Source organism: Acartia tonsa, chromosome 11 (assembly GCF_053477335.1).
Source record: "Acartia tonsa isolate MP-2025a chromosome 11, ASM5347733v1, whole genome shotgun sequence".
In the NCBI taxonomy this organism is placed as follows: domain Eukaryota; kingdom Metazoa; phylum Arthropoda; class Copepoda; order Calanoida; family Acartiidae; genus Acartia; species Acartia tonsa.
Genome location: NC_137270.1, coordinates 39,864,702 through 39,886,833, shown reverse-complemented (window position 1 = coordinate 39,886,833; position 22,132 = coordinate 39,864,702). Strand labels below are relative to the sequence as shown.

The 22,132-nt window shown below is 38.6% G+C and overlaps 1 protein-coding gene across 1 annotated transcript in view; it reads right to left on the bottom strand.

Moving 5' to 3' along the window:
- The window catches only part of LOC145332188 (beta,beta-carotene 15,15'-dioxygenase-like), a 31,545-nt gene that overhangs the window by 5,269 nt on the left and 4,144 nt on the right, over positions 1–22,132 (bottom strand). The window contains exons 4-15 of the mRNA XM_080177146.1: positions 19,987–20,098; positions 19,367–19,470; positions 18,808–18,949; positions 18,249–18,359; positions 17,562–17,611; positions 17,315–17,428; positions 16,774–16,826; positions 16,075–16,183; positions 15,548–15,611; positions 15,015–15,061; positions 14,633–14,744; positions 393–462 (exon numbers count right to left, since the gene is read on the bottom strand). Of these exons, the coding sequence (XP_080033272.1) occupies positions 393–462; positions 14,633–14,744; positions 15,015–15,061; positions 15,548–15,611; positions 16,075–16,183; positions 16,774–16,826; positions 17,315–17,428; positions 17,562–17,611; positions 18,249–18,359; positions 18,808–18,949; positions 19,367–19,470; positions 19,987–20,098 (1,088 nt within the window). The remainder of the gene's footprint in view (positions 1–392; positions 463–14,632; positions 14,745–15,014; positions 15,062–15,547; positions 15,612–16,074; positions 16,184–16,773; positions 16,827–17,314; positions 17,429–17,561; positions 17,612–18,248; positions 18,360–18,807; positions 18,950–19,366; positions 19,471–19,986; positions 20,099–22,132) is intronic.

Here is a 22,132-nt window from a genome sequence, read left to right as displayed (position 1 = left end):
GCTGATGTGGTTCTACTTTAAAATTTAGATTCTCATAGGTCTAGGAAAAGTTTACAACTATATTTGGGGAGGGTACTACCACCCTCTCAAGAGAAATCGCCCCTAGAAAAAATTAACCCCTTGTAATGTAATAATTTGCCTCTTCTAATTTAACCAAAATTGAAAGAAGGGGATCGTTACCTCCCCAAAAAAGTACCCCTAGAGGACTCTAGTAGCCGCTGGTTTTAAATCAAACATTTTAGCTTATACAATTTATAATGTGATACGGGGTTAAATTGATAACAAATCTGCACTTTAAATAGAAATAATCCTTTAAGACATTAATTCGAAAAGCGAGGCAAAATAGTTTTTCTTTGGGTATCAATTTTCATGTTTCTGTTTTTTTTTCTCACCTGGAATAGTCAAAAGCAGTGACACCAAAGACATAGCAATAATTTTTCCCTCGGTATTTCTCATTGATTACTAAAATCAAATATTAATCATATGTGGTATCCGCCTAGGGTAAATGGCAGACACCAGAGTTCGAATAAAGACTACGGCAGTGTGAACAGACGTGGACACCTTACTATAGAGAAGCTACGCTTCTCTAGCATTCACTAGACAATAATCAACATCTATTTCAGTTGTCACTTTATTGAAGGTTTAAAGGATACTAAAGCTATATACAACAAACAATAACGGTGAATACTAAAATGGTGGGTCTGGCTCTCTGACATATCTCAAATTTGGCGAACTTAAAATTTTGCAACGCTTTGATAGAAATAAAAAATTTCTACTTATAAAATTTACATTCCGTTTTTAAAATTTAATACAAATTATTTAAGAATTTAATTTTGTATAACAAAAGCATAGATTTTAATTTTAAAAATTAGCGACGGTATCGCAGATTTCTTCGCAGAAAACTAAGTAAAAATTTTGATTAATTCTAGGATGACTTAACAGTTTATTTTTAGTAGCGAATTTACAGTTTAACCTTTAACGGTTGGTCCCCTTTAATGACCTTAATAAGTCGAGGGGAGGAGGGGGGGGGGGGGAGGAATTGAACGTTCACTCTATTATCTCAGTTTCTACTAGAGTTAGACGGCTAGAAATTTTTGTGCATGTTCCCTGTTTGATATTAAATTTCTGACAATAAGTGGATCAAAGTAATTTTGGCTTTTTTATTCAACAACCTTGTTATTAGGTCCTTTTTTTACTTAGAAATTTCAAAAGGCTGTAATTTCTGTAATCTTAAAGGTAGAATAAGATTTTTCTTCAGAAAATGTTTACCTTTATGTATATATAATATTAGAAATCCCCAATATAAATTTCGGCGGCGGCAGCTGTACTTGGAAGTTTCTGGACGCTGCAGACATAAGTAGGCAAGAAAACGGCGTTGGATTTTTATGAAATTTAAATATGTCATGTATACATGTTAGAACAGCTTAGGTTTAAAATTTGAAGTCTCTAAGTCGAAAATTGCGTTCACAAGAGCCTTTCAAAAAAGTTCATGAAATCAAAGGGTTTGTTGTTTGATTGATATCAATAAGGTGATATATTTAATACATAACAATAAGTAGACTAGACATTAACCCTTAAAGTTAATAGTGGAGCCCCTTGCCGCACATTTATCGGCTGGGGGTAGGGCTCAACGATAATGGCATTATCTTAGCTATTATCTCAGTCCCCTGTTTGATAATGAATTTCCGACTATTACTGAGCCTAAGTCAATTTTCGCTTTGTTCACCCTTTTATTTAACAACCTTTGTTTTTAAGCCTTTTTCTACTTGAAAACTTTAAAAGGCTGTCTTTTTTTATCTTTGAAGCTAGAAAAATAATTTTCAGAAAATGTTTATATTTATGTAAATTTTATATTAGAGATCTCAAAACATAAATTTCGGCGGCCGCAGCTGTACTTGGCACCTGCCAGCCGCCGCAGTTGGCGCTCAGCGGGAAAACGGCGGCGGATCTTCATAAAATTTTAATACGTTATGTAGACGTGTAAGAAAAGCTTAAGTTTAAACTTTGAAGGCTCTATGTCAAAAATTGCGGTCACAGGAGGCTTTTAAAGATTTCTGGAAACCTGGAGGATCAGGACCTGTAGGATCATACCTGGAGTCTTAAATTGACTTGAACACCTATATTTCATATAAGGGTTTACTATTAGAGGAAATTTATTATTTTGATAAGATAAAATGCTTTGTTTAAGTTAAAAAATATGTTTGCTCTTTACCTGGATTACCCTGCCAGGTTTATTTTTGAACATTTATTTTTTTGATTGGATTGCATATAAAGTTGAAAAAAAATTATATGGGTCCATGCAATGGAACATTGGAATTGCTTCTCGAAGAAAATCGTATATTTCTTTTCTTGCTTTTTTAACCATCGGAAGGTTGTGCTGTAACTTCAGTCTTTCATATGCGGCAAGGTCTGTAATTTTCGCTAAGCTGGTTCTAAAGCTTTTAGCATTACTCATTACCTAAAACATTTATTATTTTATTTCTAAGTACAGTCAACCTGAAGTATTTAAAAACTTTTAAATAAAAAAAATATTTTCATCTTATACTCTAAAATTCCAAAGCAAATTTGTTTAAATTAACAATAGCAAGAAGCCAATTCTTAAAAGCTTCTCTTTTTTCAGTTGCTAAGATACACTACAATTCAAAATCTGATTATCTCGGTTTCTACTCAAGATACAAGGATCAACTTTTTGTTAACATTCTCATCATTAATAAGATTAAGTAACTATAAAACATCCATGGCAGTCAGACTCCTCTCTAGCAGGTTTTAGGCTATTTTTGTCATTCTTCATTAAATTTTTTTTTGAAGATACAGTATCAATTATATTACAAAGATGTTAGTTAATGCTAAAGTACATTGTAAGTTTTTTTTAGATAAAACAAGTTATTACCCTATTATATTCTCGGAAGTGTCTTTCGATTTGGTTGTTTGTGGTGTTAGAACTCTAAAATACAAAAAAATTATTTCCTCTTCTTTTTGTATGGATGAGAACCTGTTCCAATCCACCAGATATTAATCAGTTTTGAATAAATACAAGAAACCTTATCATTTAATTTGTGATAAACAAATTAAGATTTAAAACAAAATATTACACATAAAGCATTGTCAAAAACATCAAAAATAATTAAATTAGAAAATTAAAAGGGAAAAGTTTAATAAATATTCTCTTCTTACAAGGACATCATGTGAAAAAATAATTCTACAGATACAACATGATTTTTAAAAAAATAAGAAAAAGTAAGATCTTTAAATTTTACTAGAAGTTACACCCCTGGAGACCTCTAATTAAAATGTTTTATTTCAAACTAGTGGCTATGCCTCTAGAGGCCTCTAGGGGCACTTGAGGAGGGGGGAACTGAATTGGATAACCCAATTTATTAATTTAGATTTTAAAAGAAAAAGTAATAAAAAAATTTTTTTTTTTGGGGGGGGGGAGGCCCGAGGGTGGGGTGCCTCCACCCCATTTTTAATTTTAGTTAAAAAATTAAATTGAAAGAAAAATTTTTTTTTGTTGGGGGAAAATTTATTTTCTAGTGGCAATTTCTTTTGGGAGGGGGTGAGGTAACCTCCTGAAATATAGTTATAAATCTTCCCAGGACCTAGGACCTATGAGAAGCTACCCTGTTAAGGAGAACCCAATCGGTTTAGCCATAAAAACCAACCCCGAGACACGTCACAAGCTCTATCTACTAATTATACTCTTGGTGGCGCGCAGCTGAGCTGCAGCTGTTACCCAGCTGCAATGTGGATGGGTTGCCACTATTTTTGGTACCATTTTTGAGCTCAGCACCCATGAAAACCTACCCCTAGATACATCACAAGCCTTATCTACTTATTCTACTCTTGGCCACTCGCAGCTGAGCTGCAGCTGTTACTCAGCTGCCATTTGGATGGGTCGCCACTATGTACACATTCTACTCTTGGCCTCTACCAGCTGAGCTTCGGCCATTACCCAGCTGCCATATGGATGCTGTTACCCAGCTGCAATGTGGATGGGCTGCCACTATTTTTGGTACCATTTATGAGCTCAGCACCAATAAAAACCTACCTCTAGACACGTCACAAGCCCTATCTAATCATTCTACTCTTAGCCGCTCGCAGCTGAGCAGCAGCTATTACTTAACTGCCATAAGGATATGCCGAAACTATTTTTAGAAGCATTTTTGAGTTCAGCACCCATAAAAACCTAATCCTGGACACGTCACATGCCTCTTGTACTCATTCTACTCTTGGCCTATCTCGTCTGAGCTGCGGCTGTTACCCAGCTGAGCTGCGTCCATTACCCAGCTGCCATGTGGATGGGCCTCCACTATTTTTGTTAGCATTTTTGAGCTCAGCACCTATAAAAACCTACCCCTAGACACGTCACAAGCCCTATCTACTCATTCTACTCTTGGCCGCTCGCAGCTGAGCTGCAGCTGTTACCCAGCTGCCATATGGATTGGCCGTCACTATTTTTAGTAGCATTTTTGAGCTCAGCACCCATAGAAACCTACCCCTAGACATGTCACAAGCCCTATCTACCCTTTATACTCTTGGCGGCTCCCAGCCGTTTTCAGCTGGTTCTAGCCGTTTAGCAGCTGGTACTAAAAATTTTAAAAAGTGGTTATTGTTATCATTTAACATGAATTAAACCAGAAATATGTTTCAAAAAGTTGATTCCTACGTAATTAATGATGAATTTGCCCTAAAAATAGGCCAAAAATGGCTAAACGGCTGAGCTGCCAGCCGCCAGCCGTTACTTTTCCAACTTTTTGTTCGATTTAGGGAAAATAGACCTATCAAGGATTACTCATGCAAAATTTCAGATCGAAATTCGAATTCTAAGTGCCATTTGCTCACTGATTACGAGATGGTTGCATTAAAACCCCCCCCCCCCCTTATTATAGGAATCATCATACAAAGTTTGAAATTAATAGGACAATTCTAACCTGTTTAAATTAATCAAGAGAGCTAACTCTCCCAACCTAATAAAGTTAAATACATACAGACAGACTTTAATTATATAAAAGCTTTGCTTTTAAACAAGGATGACAACATCCATAAAAGCGAAGCTCTGAAACGGTAGGACAAACGGACATTAACACTTGTGTAATGTCAGAACTGAATAATCAGAATGCGAATGTATAAGAGTCAAAGCAAAATTGTAAGTAAATTTGTTGAAAAACTGCTTGATACAGGATAATGATTATAGACATACTTACATTTTTAGGACTTGATTATAGAGTTGCTTTGCTTATAATATTGTACTATGTTGTCCCAGGAACCAGTATACCAAAAATCAGACCAATCAAATAATTAGGTCACATACAAATTTGTAAAAAAAATCAACATGTTTAAAATGGACGTACGGACATTCTGGTAATGATTATAGAGTTGCTACGCTTTCTAACTCGCACCTAACTATTACAGGAATCACCATGCAAAATTTGAAATCGATAGGACAATTCTAACATGCCTAAATTAACGAAAAAAAACTAATTAAAAAAATAAAAAAATTAACATGTTTAAAATGGATGTATGGACATTTTGATAATGATTATAGAGTTGCTACGCTTTCTAAATCGTACCTAACTACTAAAGGAATCACCATGCAAAGTTTGAAATCGATAGGACAATTCTAACATGTCTAAATTAACGAAAAAAGCTATCCATTACGGACGGACGTACGGACGGACCGACCCTAATTATAGAAAAGCTTCGCTTTTATAAACTAATATTGATTTACTCACTAACAGAATAAAACTGATTTATTATCCAAGATTTTTCTCCACTGTTGTACACTTGAACAGAATAATATTTTTCTATTCTTTTTGGATTTTTAACCCTTTGAGGGTGAGGAGAAAGTTGAATGGCACTCAGCAGAAAAATGTTGGCAAATAAACTCATTTTTAAAAGCAAATCTACACTGTAACTAACTTTGTTTTTTCTCCCTGTTAATCTGTCACTCTGTTTGAAATCCTATAAGGAAAATACCTAAAAAATATAAAAATTAAAAATAAAAGTAATAAAAAGTGAAATAAACAGACTGACTGACATCTAAATTATAGATAAACTGCGCCAACAATTTAAAGATCCATATTTCAACTCCATTTATTCATGCAAACATAATTTACTTTCATACGAATACATTCAAACACATGCGACGCATGCGAATTAATTGATACTTTATCTGAAGTCGCTTGTAAGCATTCAAATAAAAGATACTAACGAATTGAATATATTTACGTATACAAAATACATTAAAATACAGATTTTTATTTTTGTTTAAATTTTAATTATTGGTGGTGGATAAACCACCTCTTTTTTGAACGCCCCCATAAAACGTTCCCATGTATAAATTGAAGAATTATTTCTCTTAAAGAAAGGCTATTAAGTACAAATAAATTATTTTCTAGTAGCGGGGCTACTCTATTCCTATTAATCATATTACAGAAATTTTACATGAGTATTAAAGTAAATATCATAAGATTAGCACCAGTTTTTATAGTTAAGGCATTCGGAACCTTGTTTTCACTTATTATCCACGGAAAGATGTCTATAATATGATGTGGTAAATTACTAAGCAAAATTTATTGAGAATCTACAATATTTTTATAAACAAGATACAAAATATATTTCTTTTATTTAATGAAAAAAAATAATTTCTTTTATTTCACGTAAAAAATATTTTCTACTTTACATCCCTTTTGTCCTTGTTAACACCGTACAAACTTTGTACAGCAGAGAAAGAGTGGGCAATAACAATAGTACCCAAAGTTTTAAAATAACGTATTTTCATTAGTTGGCTTAACAATTTTGGGGATTGAGTCAATTTAAATTGGTTACTTTATTAGGTTGATTGTTCACACTTTTCAACCACAAATTTTAATCTACTGAAGAGGTTATTCTAAGTATCATCATTGGGGTATATATTAATTTATCGGCCATTGTCTTATTATCATTATCCCTTTAGATCCATTACACCCACTACTGTATACCCCTTCTAATTTAATTTGCTTTTGTGTATTGATGAAACAATATGCTGAAGTGATAGTATGCGGAAATGAACGCCCACCGTTGAATTGGTACTTTCCCCCCCAACTAATTTGTCTAACTACGCCTCCCACAATACAAAACTGTATAAAAAGTCGTAAGAAATTAAGACGGAAAAAACTCGAGATATCTGTCATGCACGTAATACGTGGACCCACCATTTTAGGGGTCACCACAATAACTACATGGATAGGAATAAATAATCATAACATAAAAGCATTATAATACATATACAATAGTCAGTTTGGGCAATCATGATCCCCCATCCCTGGAAAGGGTGGGGGGAATTAAGAATACAGTTAACCATAATATAAATACATATGGATTAGGAATAAAGATAGTTAAAGATAAATCATACAGTAAAACATAGATAATTGCAATGGTTAGGTAGATGGCTATCCCTGTCTGGGGCAGGCAGGATAGCCCATGGAGCAGCACAATAGGTAGATAAGCATAGAGGGGTTGAGTGGTAGGTCTGGGTACTAAAGAGGGAAGGTTTGATGATTACTTGTGACAACAACAGTCTGTGTGGGGGTGATTCTATCAGGTGAGGGCAGGTTTAGATCCTTTATCCTCAGGGTTGAGGTGGTGCTGATAACTTGGTGGTTGAAGGGGAAGGTTCCGGTGCTTAAGATGGGAGAGGGAGGGGTAACACCCCTCCCTCCATTTGCAGGACAACTGAGAGATGAAATCAGTACCGTTATCTGACATATTTTCAGGTGGCTTTACAATTGTAGAATAACAGGATTTAGCTAGGTGCGTAGCATCACTATAATGTCTTGGTTTCTGCATGGTCCAGAGCTGCCGCATACCACAACTCTCCCCTCGGAAGGCTGGAGGGGTTGTCTGCACCGCCAGACTTCCGACAGTGGTTGCGGCCTTCAGTTTGTTGTCCTTGTGGAATGGGTCCGCCAGGATACCAGCTGCTGACTGGTGGTGGACTCCAGCCCTCCCCAGGTCGAACGGAATCTACTATATCTGCTGGAGTAGCTGGTCCTGTTGGATGTTCTGGCCGTTGGATGTGTACCTCTGAGGCCACCCTGGCAACCTCCAGGGGTGGCACAGCACATGAGGGGGCTTGGACCAACAGCCGCCTGGTATACACCTCTTCAGATTTCTCCACTGGGCTGGTGGTCTCCATCGTGTTGGTCACCTTGCTGCTGGCAGGCTGGCTACTGGATGCAGGCGCAGTTTCTTCGCCCTCGGGGCTGGTCAGGTTCATTCGGCTTCCAGGGTCTCTGTCAACGCGGGCAGGTGGTGGTTGCCGTACGGTAGGAGCGTTGCCTTCCTCAGGCTCATCCTGGACATTGGCAGGGGGGTGCATGGCAGTCAGACCTGCGGGGTAGGGGAAGGTAACAGTCCATCCCTTATGCCGGAGGCTGTCTTGGATCTGCAAGGGTGGCTCCGCTCTAGTTGGCTGGGAGACAGGCCCATCCACGGCCACTGCTGCTGGTGGACTGGAGGCACAAGGCTCCGGATTTCCTCCCCTAGCCTGAAGGGGTCCAGGCACATCGTCTCCATCTTGGGTAGACATAATTGTTGGGGATCCTCTACTTCTATGGTTAGGCTCTGCACTGGGCGCATATGGTTGAGTTACTCCCCAGGCGGCGGTCAAAGCTTCTTCAGTTTGGCTGGTAATGGCTGATATCCTGGTTCCTGGGGCAGATGCAGGGGGCGCAGGCAAGTTTGGCCCAGCCCAAACTTCCTGATACACCAGTGCAATACAATTACCCTGGCTTGGTTGAGGGAGGTAGACAGCTGGATGCAGTTGAGGGTGAGGGACAGCTGGACTCTCCCTGCTGGCTGAGGGCTCTGGCTGGCCGGGGGTGACGGGTGTCACCCCTTCCTCTGGGGCTGCGGGCTCATTCTGGGGTCCAGGTATCTCGGTGGCGGCGACGGTTGTTGCCCCAGGCACCAGCGTGGGGGCGCTGGATAGCACCCCCCAGTCTTCACAGGGGTCCAGGTCTCTCGGTGGCGGCGACGGTTGTCGCCCCAGGCACCAGCGTGGGGCGCTGGATAGCACCCCCCAGTCTTCACAGGTGGCGGCGACGGTTGTCGCCCCAGACATCAGCTTGGTGGTGCAGGGGAGCACCTCTCGTTCCTTCCAGGTGGCGACGCCGGTTGGCGTCCCATACATCGACTCAGACTCGCTGGCTAGCGCCTCTTGCCTCTCCCACTCGGCGGCCGCCAGGGCCTCCCCGTACACCGTCCCGGTGGCGCTGGGTAGCGCCCCTCGGCTCTTGCTGGGGGTGACAGGGGTTACGGACACCAGTCCCCTGTGGTTGAGGCTGAGGTCCAGGCCAACCCGGTTGGGTTCAGCCGCTCCTCCCAGCACGTTGATCCTGGCCACTATGGTCCCAATCTGAGACACAGACTCCTGGGTAGCCGCGGCCCCAGCGGCGGCAGCTGGTTGGGGTGACGGCTGGGCACCTCCCTCCAGGTGGACCTGGGTGTCAGACTGGTTGCATGCAGGTTGTTGGGCGGCCTGGTGTTTCTTCTTTGCCTGGTCCCAACTGGTTCTACACTTGGCGGCTGTGTGGCCGTTGAAGCGGCAGCGCCCCTTCGTCCAGCTGGGTCCCATCAGGCCGGCTTCCCCAGGGTGTATCAACCTGCCAGGTCTCTCCTCCTCCAGTTGGGGCACCAGCTGACAAACAGGGTCTCCCCTACTAGGGGTCAGGCGGTGCTGGGCTGCTTGTGGTGGCTCCTTGGTTACATTCAGCCTCCTCCCCATACACACAGGTCCCTTCCATCCAACAGCGGCTCTCCTCTCCTGGGTGGCGAGGCCAGCCTCGGCCTTAGCTTCTGCAGGTGCTTCTCCACATGAGGGATCCTGCCTCTGGGTACGCCAGGTAGTTGGTAGCAAAGGCCGTTGGTGGTGCCAGTCGGAAAGGGGGCTATGATCTCTGGGGGGTACCTGTGGCCAGTGTGTGGACAGGTACCCACAGTTGAACCAGCAAGGCCCAGAAGATGCCATCCGGATGGTAGCCTGAACTGTATTCTGGACTGCCAGCAGGCTGTCGGTAGCCACCTGAGTTGGGCCAGAGTTGCCAGCTGGTATTGCGTCCCTGCCAGGCTCCGTCAGCTGCTGGTGGGGAACCCCTGCGGTGGTTCTGGTTTTGGCAGGGGGTGCCCTTCTTATTGACTTCCCTAGTTGGAGCTCTGCATCCTGGTGGGCCTCCATCTTCAGCAGCATGGGGGAACTTGGCTGGGACATGTGCAGTGGTTCAACAGAGTAAAGGCATCTGGTCTTGGAGTGTGGGGGAACAGCCTCACTGCTGCTGGTCAACCCTGCTCCCTCCGTGCTGGGTAAAGCCTTCCACTGCAGCAGGTCGCCAGTTCCCATCCTTAGGCCGGTCCCCAGTCGTTCCATGCCTGGGGGCTCCCAAGGAGGCTTGGGTGGCGGCTCCCCCACCCCCAGGTACGCGTCGGGCATCTGGGTGAAGAGCCTATTCCCCTGGGACAGCTCCCCATCCTCCAGCTTGGTGAGGCCAGCGCCAGGGAGGACCTTTCCACCCCAGAAACAGGTGGTACTGGCCCTAGGGCTGGGCCCCTTTGGAGTCTCAGTTCTGGTGGTAGTGTCCATCTTGGGGCTGGCCACTAAGTCTCTGAAGCTTGTCACCTTCTCATTAGGCTCAGTTGCATCGTTCAACACCCCCAGGAGGACACCTACAGGTTCAGCAATCCCCAGTCCAGTATTGCTATTTCTCGTGCGTTGAGCACCAACTGAACAGGAGCTGTGCAGCGGACATTCAGTCACCCTTCCAGACAAGGGCATCTCAGGGACCAGGGGTCTGTGACCTGGCATGTGTTTGATGTTCACTGTACTCAACACAGTAGGCCAAAGTAATAACAGAAGCAGTATCTTGTATGAAGAAGCAGAGAGTGGTGGGGTACAGATGTTGGGGGTTCTGGTCCAAATGAAGACTTCTGTCCACCACAGTGCCAGCAGCAGGCCTAGGCACACAGTTAATGCCCAATCAGGAATGTCTTCGATTGCCGCACGTCGGGCTAGGGGCTGACAAGTTCTTATCTCGTAGATATAGGAGCAGAGTAGAGTAGCCGCGCTGCAAGGAGGTTCGAGCCGGCTCACCCCTAGTATAAATACTATAGCTGTGTAATTAGGGTGGTAGTCCACGTAGCCGTAGGCTCGGTCCTCATGATAAGTGGCAGGGGGTTGGTCTGTTGGTGCCAGCGTCTTGTTTAACTGTTGAGCCTGAGTTGTTCTCCTTTCCAGTATAACTCTTGATTTCTGTGGTAACCAGCGGATCTTAGCTTAAAGGTAACGGGGAATATGTTAGGTATCCACAGATGTCTCTAGGAGCGTATCCGCTAGTAGATATATGGATAGGTAGGCTATCTATATATATATGGCTACACGCCCATATATATATATACGTGTATAGGAATATCCCCAGAGCTAGCTAGCTTTTCCTCCTTGCTCCAAAAAAAATCACGCTTCCTCTGTATATAGTTCACAACTATGAGGGTCGATGGTCCAGGTACACACCACCACTGCCCAGTGTGGGGCAGCAAGTCAGGCTATGTCCACAGGGTGGGCGTACTTTCGTTCAGTTACCATATCAGTTTCCAGTGTTGTTTGGTGAGGTTAGTATTCACTTACTTGCACCCATGATACAAAAAAACAACATTATTTATCACTTGGGTATTTATATATACATATATTTGTTTCACTAACCACTCAGCTTTGAAGTAGGGTTGGTAGGGCTAGGAAGATGTTGAGGGTCTGAGCGGGTTTAAGGAACTGGTTTAGTTTTCCTTATCACACTGTAGACAGGGAGGGAGGAGCTTGCAAGTTTTTCTCCTAAAAAAATATCTCTGTTGTATGCTATAGAGTGGTCCCTCTCCTGTGTGTGTGTGTGTGTGTGTGTGCGTGAAATCTCCTTTCCGTGCAGCGCGCTTACGCACCATCAATCCGCGCACACAGATAAAACGCGCACTTATCCCTCAACTCGCTCTCTCGTTGGTCCGCTTTGTCCGTTGAATTTTATGATATTTCCGCACTCCGTTGCGCTACCCGTAAATGGCGCTCTGTGTTCCTGGTCACTAGCTCCACACCGCGGGCGGACTTAGTCAAGTGTGGGTAGGAGGGGGGGGAAGCGCGTGAGGGGACGGGGTAAATCCGTCCGTTCCCCCTGTGAGGAAGGGGGGAATGCCGTGGGTTTGAGGCAACTGTGTAATGAGGTAATGTTGCCCTCTCTCCTTAATCCTAGGTTTATTTTTATATCACCTTGATTGTATTCTCTTCAATGGAGAGTGAGCCCCTCCCTTTCCTCTGAAATAAGGGGTGTATTGTTGTTGTGCTGTAGGCTTGAGGTAATTAGATTGTGTATCAGGGCATTTGTTATATTACATCTAGCTTCTATTTTTGTCCTTATCACAATTACATAACAGATTTGTTTACCAACCCTGTTCTATTTTTAGTTGTTATCACAATACACAGTAAATCCAAGCCTGTTCTATTTTTAGTTTTATCACAACACAACAAATTGTTTGCCAATCTTTGCTCATAAATCTATTGTTTAACCATCACACCAGGGTGGTAATCCCTGCAATGTGATATAATATCTGTTTTTCTAGATGGGTGGCTGCGTTGTAGCCTCTCAGGATACTTGGAGTTGACGTAGTTTTCTCTGCTTTGGTGCACTACACTCGTATGTTGGCTCGCAGCTCGCAGCTATGTGGCGTGTTTCAGCCTATCGGGGGCAGGGAATGTCCCGTCCTGCTAGCGCCGCTTATCCAAATCCAGCTGATGGCGGCAGGGAATGTCCCGTCCTGCTAGCGCCACTGGTTCGGATCCTGCTATCTCTTGCAGTAAAATTGGCCTATTTTCAGCCGTTTACACTTATTTGGCTTGTTTCAGCCGGTCCGCAGGCCTGTTTCAGCCTTTTGAGCGCTCAATTCTCCGTTAGATGTCGGCGCTTCTCGCGGTTCTTCGTCAGGTTTCACTTCCACAACTGCCGGATGCAGAGTTAGACTTGCTGTCCAGGGTGGGTAATTCAGGTTGCTTGTGTCAGTTTTGCCAGTTTCACTGCTGGGAGTACCTTAGCCTCAGCTGCGCGTCTGCTCTACACTTGTGGTTCGCCGTAATCTCACACAGCTGTCACCAAAAGTTGTGGTATCCGCCTAGGGTAAATGGCAGACACCAGAGTTCGAATAAAGACTACGGCAGTGTGAACAGACGTGGACACCTTACTATAGAGAAGCTACGCTTCTCTAGCATTCACTAGACAATAATCAACATCTATTTCAGTTGTCACTTTATTGAAGGTTTAAAGGATACTAAAGCTATATACAACAAACAATAACTACATGGATAGGAATAAATAATCATAACATAAAAGCATTATAATACATATACAATAGTCAGTTTGGGCAATCATGATCCCCCATCCCTGGAAAGGGTGGGGGGAATTAAGAATACAGTTAACCATAATATAAATACATATGGATTAGGAATAAAGATAGTTAAAGATAAATCATACAGTAAAACATAGATAATTGCAATGGTTAGGTAGATGGCTATCCCTGTCTGGGGCAGGCAGGATAGCCCATGGAGCAGCACAATAGGTAGATAAGCATAGAGGGGTTGAGTGGTAGGTCTGGGTACTAAAGAGGGAAGGTTTGATGATTACTTGTGACAACAACAGTCTGTGTGGGGGTGATTCTATCAGGTGAGGGCAGGTTTAGATCCTTTATCCTCAGGGTTGAGGTGGTGCTGATAACTTGGTGGTTGAAGGGGAAGGTTCCGGTGCTTAAGATGGGAGAGGGAGAGGTAACACCCCTCCCTCCATTTGCAGGACAACTGAGAGATGAAATCAGTACTGTTATCTGACATATTTTCAGGTGGCTTTACAATTGTAGAATAACAGGATTTAGCTAGGTGCGTAGCATCACTATAATGTCTTGGTTTCTGCATGGTCCAGAGCTGCCGCATACCACACATAATCCTATTATATAAAGTAATAGGTCTGTAGCTTACGTTTCGAGAACTTCTGACTCTTATGAGTACTCCATTTAAGAAAGCTTTATATAGGCCCCAGGACAGTTGAATTTGAGTTGCCGATTGTGTACACAGTTTCCTCGGTCTTTCCTCATCCTATCTCAATATTTACTACTAGCTAAAAAACTTCAAACTCAAAATATCAAAATTTGAATGTATAAACGAATCAAATTTAGATTTTTTAGTTTGAAGCTTTTTTAGTTAGTAGTAAATATTGAGATAGGACGAGGAAACACCGAGAAAACTGCGTACACAATCGGCAACTCAAATTCAGCTGACTAGGCCCAGGATGGTTTTAGGGAATTTTGTGTTCTAGATTTAAGTCTTTGGATGGTTTTATTCGATTATCTCAACCCTTCATTTTTTGAATACTGAGACTTTAGACGTTAGGGGCGCAGCCACTAGTTATATCATAAAGCAGAAAATTAAATCAAATTTATCGAACCCTAGAAATTTTGTATGTAATCTAAGTTAACCAAAATAAAAGATAAGACGGGTACCCAAAGTTTTATAACTACATTATCCTCTTATTGGCTCTAAACTTTGGGTACTATTGTGTAATTTAATTGGTGATACCTGGAAAATCAAACTGATTAACCCAGCGGGACTCTGTGGGGTTGGGGAAGAAATTTCTCTCAACTTTTCCATCGGACAAATTAATGCTGAATCTCAAAAATTCTAGATCCTGTTAAGAATGCTAAATTTAATAGTTGATTAAAAAATACCCAAAAAATTGTATATAACCTAAACCCTCCTTAAAAAGAACAGTCCCTGACGAACTGGAGGCATACCTTTCCCCCCATACCATTCTTACACCCAAGCACTTTCTTGCCTTTCTTGCTTTAGTCGTTATTTATTAAGATATCTAAAACTGTTTAATTTATCCTTCTTGATTAATTTTGGCAGGGATCTATCTATTTGATTACAAGATTAGCTCAAAGTTCGTGCATTCTTCCTGATTTGTAGAAATCCAGTTTGACTCCATAGGCGGGTTCAACATGTTATCTAGAATAATGAATATATTATTACTTAAAGGTTGTAGATTTTACTGTACTCTAAAAAAATGATTCTTGCAGCTGGTAACAAAATAACTATACCCCCCATCCACCTATTACTACATCCCCTCCTTACTGGATGAACGAATTAGCTTCTAAATGAGGTTCATATTAGCAGCCTAAATTGACTACAAAATTTCCCCTGTCATAATATCCACGTATATTCTATATCCATTTTTATAGTTTATTTTGATCTGTATATCATCTGATATTCTATAGAGATTTGCGTCCTTCACTCTTCTTCTTTCATTCTAGAAATATGTAACAAGCGACTACGCCTCATAAGGACTTTAGAGGTGGGAGGGAGGAAGTCGATCCATTTCCCAGTCGTTCTCAATTTTAGTTTTAAAAAGAAAATTTTTCGGTGCAAATTTTTTCGCTACACAAAGACAGACACACATCCTGTAACTTTTATATTTGAAGTTATAACAATTACCCAAAACCAAATAGTCTCTCATATTTTCAAACGGAGTTGGACATAAATCCACTATGAGTTCATCCTAAAAAGATAATTTAGAGACATCTAAGGTTTGTATTATGAGGTGGGTTAAATTGGGAGTTTCAAAGGTTTGGTGTAGGTATTCGAATGTTTTTTTTTTTCAATTTTGAGAGGGACAAAATGCCCCATACTCTTGGACGTTTCTTAGCTCTGAGATGCCGAAGGCACAGACTAAAAAACTGTTTTTAATCTTATGATTGTACATTTTTGTATATATTTGTAGAAAACTGGATATAATACGATGCTAGACATAGTTTTTTTTTGTTAAGAACCGGTTCTAATCACCGGTTTAAAATGAATACGAGAACAGTTATTTCTCACATCGTATTATAAACAGCTTTCCGCGGATATAGAATGTAAAATTGTAAGATTGAAACCAGTTTTTTTTTTGCATGGATGAGAACTGGTTTTATCAATCGGGTATTAATCAGTTTCGAATGAATACGATAAATCATATTATGTACCTCTGAGCTTCTGTAGGCATTGACATGGTGGGCGGAATAAACAGGATCAGTTGTAAAATTCTGTACAGCTCCAGTAGCCAGGTCAACTACAAAGATTTCAGTGTCCTGTCCAAAGATAACTCGCTCAAGTTAACTCTTAACAGTCGGATGGAGGGCATTAAATTTCCTTCCCATTGTTTTTTCGATCTCATTTTCTATGTGTAAAAGATAAAGAGCTGTAACTAAAATATGGTGATTATACATAACTGAGAATTGAATTTATTAGAATATCTTCATCCTGGTGCGCACAGGATGCCAGAAAACCTTGCAGGGTAATCCAGGTAAAGAGCATACATATTTTTTAACTTAATCAATGCATTTACTATGTTAAAAATATTGAAATATCCTTTAGTATAAAAGTTGTACAAAACAATTTAGGTGTCCAAGTCTATTTAAGGTTCCAGATATTATCCTGTAGGTCCTGATCCTCCAGAAAACTTTGAATGGCTTCTGTGATTAAGATAATTTAAATTTTAAACTTAAGCTTCATGACATATGTATTTTTCATTATACTTTCCTCTAGAAATTTAACAGCAATCTTTGCTTTATTCCTTATTAGTTGTAATGTTTTATTTGATTATCCGAATCATTCTTTTCTATAGTGGTTCTTAGTTTGTTGCATAATAATTGATTATGCTTGAGACAAAAGTTATTCCCTGTTCATCCACCCATTCTATCAGCTCATAAGTGTGGAAGTCTCCAGTGAATAGTTTCTAAATGACAATGATATTCAGTTGAAAATTAAAGCTTTTTTTTCTGTTGCTAAAGCATTTCCTTGTTTTGAATATAATCAATTAATTAGGAATGAATTAGGAATAAGACAATGAATGATAACTTGATGTACTTTCCCTTTAGGATAAACAAAGTTCCCCTTCTACAGATCAAAAAAATTGATGGAAAAAATTATGGCTTTAAAAACCAAAACTAGCAAAACTGCTTAAATTTTAAAAATTCTCATTTTAATATCCGCAGACAGCTGTCTAAAATAAATATTACAGTGCTTGTTTGTACAAAATTGAATAATAGATATTAATAAGCAAACAATTGAAACTTTGGGTTATAATATTATCTAAATTCCCTAAAATTTTTAAAATTGCAGTATCCCAAGCTAACATGCCAACAATTCAAACATTGGATACTAGTATTTTTTATAGTTCTCTAAAATATTTTAGTTCCTCATATTATTTCATATAAAAAATACCTTAGAATTGAGAACAACTGGATAGAAGAAGAAAATAGCAAACTCATCAGTTATAGAAAAGCTGTGCACATAGGAAAACTTCTGAGGAATAAACGTTGTGATGACTTCTGGATTCTGAAATTATTATATTATTAGTTTAGTTTCAAGAATATCATATTTGTAATCTGACGTAATAGTTTTGTTGGGTTCGAGTCATTCTAAAGACATTTTTTGAAAGCAGGTTTTGAAAGGAAGAAAAATTCTATACCTCAAATGTTTGATGTGGATGGTACCTTTGAACTTCAACGTAAGGCTTTCCTAAAAATAAAAAAAGAGAAGCAAATAAATAAGTGAAACACTTTGTGATAATTTAAAAGACTTTCATTAAATTGTTTTGAAAAAACGCAGAAGACGACTTTTCTCTTTTCTGCTATTGAGTGAATGTTTGGTCAGCCATCTACGCTTGTTCATATGGTTTTGTTGTGATAAAGCTTTGTTTTATCTATAGCTTCCACCAGGAGTGGTCATAGATTATATACTTCTAGATGGATTTGTTTGTGGTCCAATGGTATGCTACTAAACTTTTTAAATGAAAGGTTTAAAGTTGGGCCAAGACTAGTGCAATTCTGACTTATATGAATATTATTATAGATTGTGAAGGATTTTTAAAGAATTCCTTACACATTATTGATAAAACTGATAAGGATGAATTTTTAAAAAATGTTCAGAAATGTGTACTGTTTAGTTTTTAAAAAATGATTTTATCACAATAATTGTCATTGGTGACCTGTTGTTGTACTCAGTTAGAGAATTACTTGTTTTTGAAATTTTAGACTGACACTAATGTTACGATTATGTCAGTTAATGTTAGTTTATATGAAATATTCTCATAAAATTTATAATTAAATAAAGTTATGAAAATAAAGTTTAGCAGGAATTAATGTTATAAGCTTACCTGAAAATTTTTTCTTCCTCATAAAGCTAAGAGTATTGTCAGTATTGAGTTCTCTCATGTAATGTGCACATCCTGACAGGGCAAATGGGTAAGTACTTGGCCTTGGCAGTCCTAAACAAAGTAGTAAGGTTTTTTTTTATTCTAACAACTTCTGAAATGATTGACTTCTCCTTTTTAGGAAGCTTCACAATTGTTCCAGAATTGTTTTAGGCTATTTACTGATTTCTTAATAAGGCCTAAAGGCCTAAGGCTGGTTTTATGCTGTTTCTTACTCCTCCTTGTCCCTTTGTATATTGAGCCCCTAGATGTTAAGGGTGCAACCACTAGGAGAAGAATTTATTGTTATAGACAAAAATTGGTAGTAGAATATAGGGATTTAATGACCAAAGGTGAATGGTGATGTTTTCATACAAAAAAAAGACCTAAACTCCTATAGAACAAAAATTTAGACAAAACTCATTTCCTAACAATATAGGGTTCATAAACAAAGTACAAATCAACTGGCAAAAAATCCAATAAGGATATCTTATTTAGTAGCTCTGGTACAATAAAATCTTACCAACTGTTGAGAGATCTGAGATGTTGAATTGTACAGGAACTGGAGCATCTGTGACAGCCATGTAGATACCATTTTCAATTGATTTATCTCCGATTCTCCACACTGCTGGGTTGTTTGTATCAAACGCTGTGCCAGTTATTTGCTAAACATAGTAATTTTCAGTACTATGATTATTGAAATTTGTATAACAGCAATTCAAAGGTTAGCTAGATCTTCTGTTACTGTTAGACAGACATACAATTTATTTAAGAATATACACAAAATGTGTTGTACAATATGACCCAAAAGTTGGATATTTTTAGAAAGGTTTCCTAATAAATATAAGTATGATATGATACCTAATCTATCTGATTTCTTTCTAGTCCTATAGATAACTGGTTGAAATTGTGTTTTATCAGTTAAAAGTTTAGTTATTCTTATCAAATGAGAAGATATAAGTAATAGTTGTTTCTTTAAATTTTTTTAAAGAGTATAGATATAGGGAGAAATAAGAATGAACAGCAGACACACAGACTCATAATCACTAAGATTTGTAGAGCATGTTTCTCAAAAAAAGCACCTTCCAAGCAATCTGAAGTTTCTCCCAAAGAGTCCACTCATCTTCTGGGTTAGCAAATTTGTTGAGGGTTCTCTGGGGTACTAACTCACCAGCCTCTACACTTGCTAAACACAACAATAAGTATTATTCCAGTATTGCTTCAAAACCAATAAATATCTAGTGGATTAGTACCGGTTCTCAGCCATACTGAAAAATTATGTATAGTATTGTATAATATAAATTTTTCTTTGAATATAAAAATGTACATAAGCTGTTTATAATTTGATGCAATAAATAACTAATTAAATTTTTATTTACATAATTATAAAATTGCTTCAACCAGTAACTATTTTAAAAAGAACATTGATAGCATGCCAACAGTATTGAAGGTGTGCCAATATTGCTGTCTAGTGTATCATTTCAAAATCCTGTGTAACTAGGTCTTATTTGCTCTGGTGACTATGTTTTAAGCTCTCACACCTATTGTTGCAAACCATTGCTATCCTCCTGTAAAGTTTAACAGTAGTTTACATGGAAGGGTTGTATCTTATCAATTGTATGAAATTGATGAAATAAAATCAATAGTTTTCTGATAGGTATTACTTTAGGTAGGATGATTGTAAAAAAGTTTAAATAGTTACCTAGATAATTTGGTGGTTCCAGCATTTTCCCAGAAAACAGAACCTGGTCTCCAATAAATTTAAAACTGTGAAGCTTTGCAAATCCATCTAGCCAACTGTTCATATGTCGTCTGGTTGAAGCAATAGCAACATCATTATTTAATACTAGCGGCTTCGCCTTTAGCGAGATCATTAGGTACACAGAGAAACACCTAGAGATCCTTTTATTTCAATTGATAAAAAATTTGCTATAGAAAGTGGTGTAATTGTATTTTGTTATCTTTATATTTGTTTTTCCAAGTTCAAAGGTCTTTGCAGTAATATTTCTGTTTTATAATTAGGATCAGTCTGATTTAACTTGTGCTTCAGTAAATAATTTTTTTTCTTCAAATTTCTTAAATTAAGTTTTGCCAAATAAAAATTTATGTTTTATTTGAAGCCAATAGCAGCAATTTTTGAGAAGAAAAACAAAAATAAGTAAATATTTGTAAAACTGCACATTTTTTCCATGGCTGTACTTTATTAATTCTATAGAGGCAAAACAAATAAATAAATTTCTATTTTTAAACATAAATGTTTATCAAGAGATACTGTATAGCATTATTTAATACCTATATTTGAGACAACTTTTATTTAATGAAATCTTCCAATTTTTAACATGTATAAAACAGCCTGCTTTATTGCATCAAGATCCATGACAGATCTATATAGGAAATAAACGTCTATAATCAAGCTCGAGTCTTCCAAGCATATAGTGTTAAAAACTCATAGTGCTTCAATAATCCCTATTAAACTCTCACTGACCAGAACGTTAATACCCATCATTCTACTTTTTGCATCATAAATTCAGTTTTTTTAATTCATGTTGCTATTCAAATAACATTAAAGTATTTGATTTCTATTCTTAAAGCAGAAAACTTAAATTTTAAAAATAGTATATCTTAGAAAACTTAGTTTTAAAATGAATTGATTCGTGCGACACTCCCGTAAATGTGTTCAGATATTGAACTAAATGTTTTAACCCCTTCAGGACGAAAATTTGAAATGAAAAATATTAGGATTTTAATAGCTTTAATAAATGATTTTAAAAAAGGAAGCAAAACGTTAAATCGTGTATTTTTAAATTGGGTGAAAATATAAACTAATTACTGAATACTCAGTTAAACAAATATTCTAACGTAAGACATTAAAAAGTCGTAGTAACGAGACAGAGAGAGGGGGGAGAGAAAGAGAACGGGGGGGGGAGAGAGAGATAAGGAGAGAGAAGGGGTAGAGAGAGAAATATAACGAGGGGGGGGGGGAGAGAGAGAGAGAGAAAGATTAACAAGGGTGACAAAATCCGTAAAGAACTACTAAATACTAAAGAACATTAAGAAATATAGAGTAACTGCACTTAAAAGAGAAAATATTTATATTGCAGCAAAAATTTGAGTAAATATGTCATTTAATACCTTAAATACAAGTTATTTTATTTGGACATACTAACGTCATGGTGATGGGGAAACTATGTATAGCAATGGTAAAAATTTACTTAGACTTCATTGCAGTACAGTTTCATGAATTTTATTGTCAAGTTTTAATTCAATAGAACAATTCTAATATGCCTAAATTAACAATCAGAACTTTCTTTTAGGGACGTACGGATGGACAGAACAACTGTAGAAATAGATCATTAACATTATACAACCCTTCTACCCCATTTCCTTCCCTCTTACTGGATGAACGAACTGGCCAATAAATGAGGTCCACACTGACAGGCTATGTAGGGAATATTTACACAATTTTTCAGGCATTGAATTGAAAAATTGAAGAGAGAAAATCACATTTCCCCCTAATCCTAGCCATCAGACGAACGGACGGACATTTTGAATTATAAATAAGCTTCGCTACTAAGTAACAGCGGAATTTGCAAATGTTCCATTATAATCTTGAATAAAAATTTAAGCCATTTAATTTTGATGGCAGCTGAGAAAACAAATATTTTAGCTATTAAAATATGATGTCTCCAAAAGGCTAATAGACCATATGAATTTAGAGGAAGAAGGATAGTTTCAATACCAAAATTTCTTTTCCTCAGGGAAGGAGGGAACATTTGACTGTAAATTACACTGTTAACCAAAGTTTAGTAACCACGTTGACTAAAAAAACTTAATCAGTGTTTCATCAG